This window comes from Lactuca sativa, chromosome 7 (assembly GCF_002870075.4).
Source record: "Lactuca sativa cultivar Salinas chromosome 7, Lsat_Salinas_v11, whole genome shotgun sequence".
Lineage (NCBI taxonomy): Eukaryota > Viridiplantae > Streptophyta > Magnoliopsida > Asterales > Asteraceae > Lactuca > Lactuca sativa.
Window position 1 is genome coordinate 112997096 of NC_056629.2, and position 3467 is coordinate 113000562.

Here is a 3467-nt window from a genome sequence, read left to right on the forward strand (position 1 = left end):
ATATCAATCTTTAAGGTACATTTAGGCACTCCTTTTTTATTTTTGTATCCCACCATCAAGTCTTGAGCAAGGAGAATATTGTCAAGAGTTGATCTTCCTTGAATAAAAGCAGATTGGTTATGGCTAACTATATCACTTAAGCTGCTCCTTATTCTGTTAACTATTATTTTGCTGATACATTTATAAAAAATGTTGCAACAGGCAATAGGCCGAAAATCAGTGACTTTCCTTGGCTCTTCCACTTTAGGAATCAAAACAATCCTTGTGGCATTAATACCCTTCAATAATTTGCCTGTCCAGAAAAATTCCCTCACAGCTTTACATATTTCTGGCCCAACAATACTCTAAGCACTCTTAAAAAACTTAGAGGAAAAACCATTAGGTCCAGGGGCATGATTGTCAGCAATATCAAACATAGCAACTTTAATTTCTTCATCTATAACCACTCTTATCATATTCATTGCCACTTTTTTATCCAACTTATTATGAAAAAATTCATCATTAAGTATAGACAAATCAGTGGCAACTTCACATCCCAAGAAATTCTTAAAATGATTAATAAATTTCTCCTTCATAGCATTCCCTCTAATCCATCTCCCATCCTCATCAAGCACCATCAAAATTCGATTCCTGTTAATCCTGCTTTTCAAACAACTGTGAAAAAACTTTGTATTATTATCCCCATCAGATAGCCATTTGATCTTAGATCTTTGAGATAGCAGCTTTTTTTCATCATTACAAGCAACATTATATTCAAAAAGAATATTAGCATGCTCCTCCCGATATGTGGCATTAAAAGGCTCCTGATCAATTTTCATCTGAATATTTCCCAACTGCTTCCTTAACTCCTTAATTTTCATTCCCGACCCTCTGAATTTGTTACACAGCTTCCTACACTGCTTCTTCAACACTTTCAATTTCTAAGTAACTTTGAACATAAAAAAACCTTCAATATTTGAAGACCAAATATCCTTTACCATAGGCAAAAATTCTTCTTTATCCCCAATGAAATTAGCAAATCTAAAAGAAGATTTCCATCTCACTTTACCATTAGGAATGAAAAGAATAGCAGGACAGTGATCAGAAGTTCTGTATGGTTTAAAAGCAGCATAAGCTGAAGGATGATCAGATATGAATTTCGTATTTACCATAATCCTATCCAGCTTCTTCAGAATTCCCTTATTCCCAGAAGGAGATTTATTCCAAGTGAATTGAAAACCAGTGCTATTCAAGTCTTCAACTTCAATAAAATTGATGCAATCACGAAAATCATCAACTCCTTTCAGAATTCTCAAACAACCTTCTGAATAATCTGAATCTTTTAACGCAACACTGAAATCACCCAAAATACACCAAGCTTCCTTTTTCACAGTTAAGCTAAATTTTTTCAAGTCTTCCCATAAAGCCCTTCTTTCAATATATCCAGAAGCAGCATAGATGAAAGAAAAAAACATGCTATAATTAGAACCAGAAAATTTGACATAGTAATGTATCACCTGTTTCGATTGAGTTATAACCATAACATTAAATAATTTTGGATCCCATCCAACAATTATTCTAGTACCAACATCACATTGTTTGTTATTAGAAACCCAATCCCAGTTACCAAATGATTTACTACACACATTCTTTAAGTTTGAAATTTTGACATGGGATTCAACAACAGCACAAATTCCCAGCTTATTATCCCTTATAACATCCATAACCTCTTTTTGCTCAACAACTTTATTTAACCCCCTAACATTCCATACACCAATCGACATCATTGAATAATAACAGAATTTTTGGCATTTACCACCTCAAATGCCTGAGATAATCCACTAAGACTACTGCTATCATTATTCCTCTTGTTATCCATCTTTTCAGCATTAACCATCTCTAGATCATCATTCCTAATGCCCATAGTATGAATCTCATTATGTTTCAACCTGCTGTCATCAATAGTAGAGAAAGTACAATTCAGATCATCAAGATGCACACCAATTTTATCTTTTTTGTCATCCTCTTCCATTCCAATTATAGCTTCCTCATCAATCAATCCCAAAACTTCAAAGCTGTCTTTATTGCTGCTGTTTGTTTTCTTTGCAATCTTCTTAATCTCAACCATATCATTGACATCCTTTTTTATTGCCTCCTGCTTATTGTCTCCATTATTTATCTGTTCATTATTATTATACTGCCTAGAAACCACCTTCTCAAATCTTTTATTCTTCTCCAAATTCCAATGACCCACTCCTTTGTTATTCCAATTCCTATTTTGTCCCCAACCATTTCCACCTCTGTTCCCATATTGTCCCCTAAACTTATTTCCCACTCTTGAGAAATTACTCTTCCCATTACTTTTCTGATTAACTATATTAGCAGCTTTCCTCACTGAATTACTTGTGCCTTCTCCATCTTTAAGATTCTTATTTTTCTTATTAGTAAATTTAGTAAATCCTTCATCATCAATCACATTTTTCCCTTTATCCTCCTTGCTAATCCCACTGCCTCCATTTTGCATTGAATTAGTAACCATCATACTAGCCATACATACCTTATCTATGTGCCCAAACACCTTACAGTGACCGCATCTAGAATTCTATGCAATTTAGAAATGCTTTGATGCGCGTTGTTTAATACTTGAGTTCCATAATAGAAGTTTATGCAATTTAGCAAAGCCTTGATGACCGTCTTTAATTCTTGAGTTCCACAATAGAAGTCTATGCAATTTAAGCATATCTTTGATGAGCATTGTGACAACCCGAAATTTCCATTGTACGAACATCATCTATTCAATAGAAGCTAGTTCAGTTTCTGTGATTTTCAAGCTTTTCCGAACAAGTTTGTGTACATTAGGGTTTATGTTTTAGAGGATATCAGGAGAGTGGATGCTCCTGGTTTTGTGAAAATTGGGCATTTCAAGTTGCATACTGTTACAGTCCAATATCAGGAATAAAAATATTTTCTGCCAAAATATTCCAGGACTATAAATAGTTTTCTGAATTAAATTAATTCATTATTCACAATTCCAAATAGAGAAAAGCCATATTCTCTCTGACGGATCTTCGGGTTTTCATCCATATTGTGAGTTACTTTTCTAAGTGTGTTTCAATACTTGTTAGATGCTCATTAACACAAATTACATGTCTAGATATCAAGATCCGGGAGTTTATCGCCCAAGAACGTTCTTGGGGAGTAAACTCCAAAATGGAACATAAATGCTTCCTAGTCCCGATTCCTTGTTAGAAGACTTGTTTAGGAGATAGGGTATGATCTTTATAGGCCAAGAAACATCCAAGAAACATAAGTTCTAGGAGTTTACGGCCAAGGAACTCCCTTGGGCCGTAAACCCCTTTTCAAGGGCTTAAATGCCCTAAAACTCCCCCAAATGCTTAAGGACTTTAACTATTAGTACTTGTGCTTGTTTAGAACACCAAAAGCTCATCAAAATCACAAGTTAGTAGGAGTTTACGGCCAAGAACTCC

At 34.6% G+C, this 3467-nt stretch overlaps 1 protein-coding gene across 1 annotated transcript; it reads right to left on the bottom strand.

The window, feature by feature from the left end:
- Positions 1-1762: 1762 nt before the first annotated feature.
- Positions 1763-2518, bottom strand: LOC111920909 (uncharacterized). Its single transcript, XM_023916477.1, has one exon. It carries the CDS (start codon positions 2516-2518, stop codon positions 1763-1765), a length of 756 nt encoding a protein of 251 aa, XP_023772245.1.
- Positions 2519-3467: the final 949 nt, after the last annotated feature.

What these genes read in the sequence shown, in the direction of transcription:
- LOC111920909 (XM_023916477.1), bottom strand. Translation starts at nt 2,518, where the DNA reads ATGGTTACTAATTCAATGCAAAATGGAGGCAGTGGGATTAGCAAGGAG.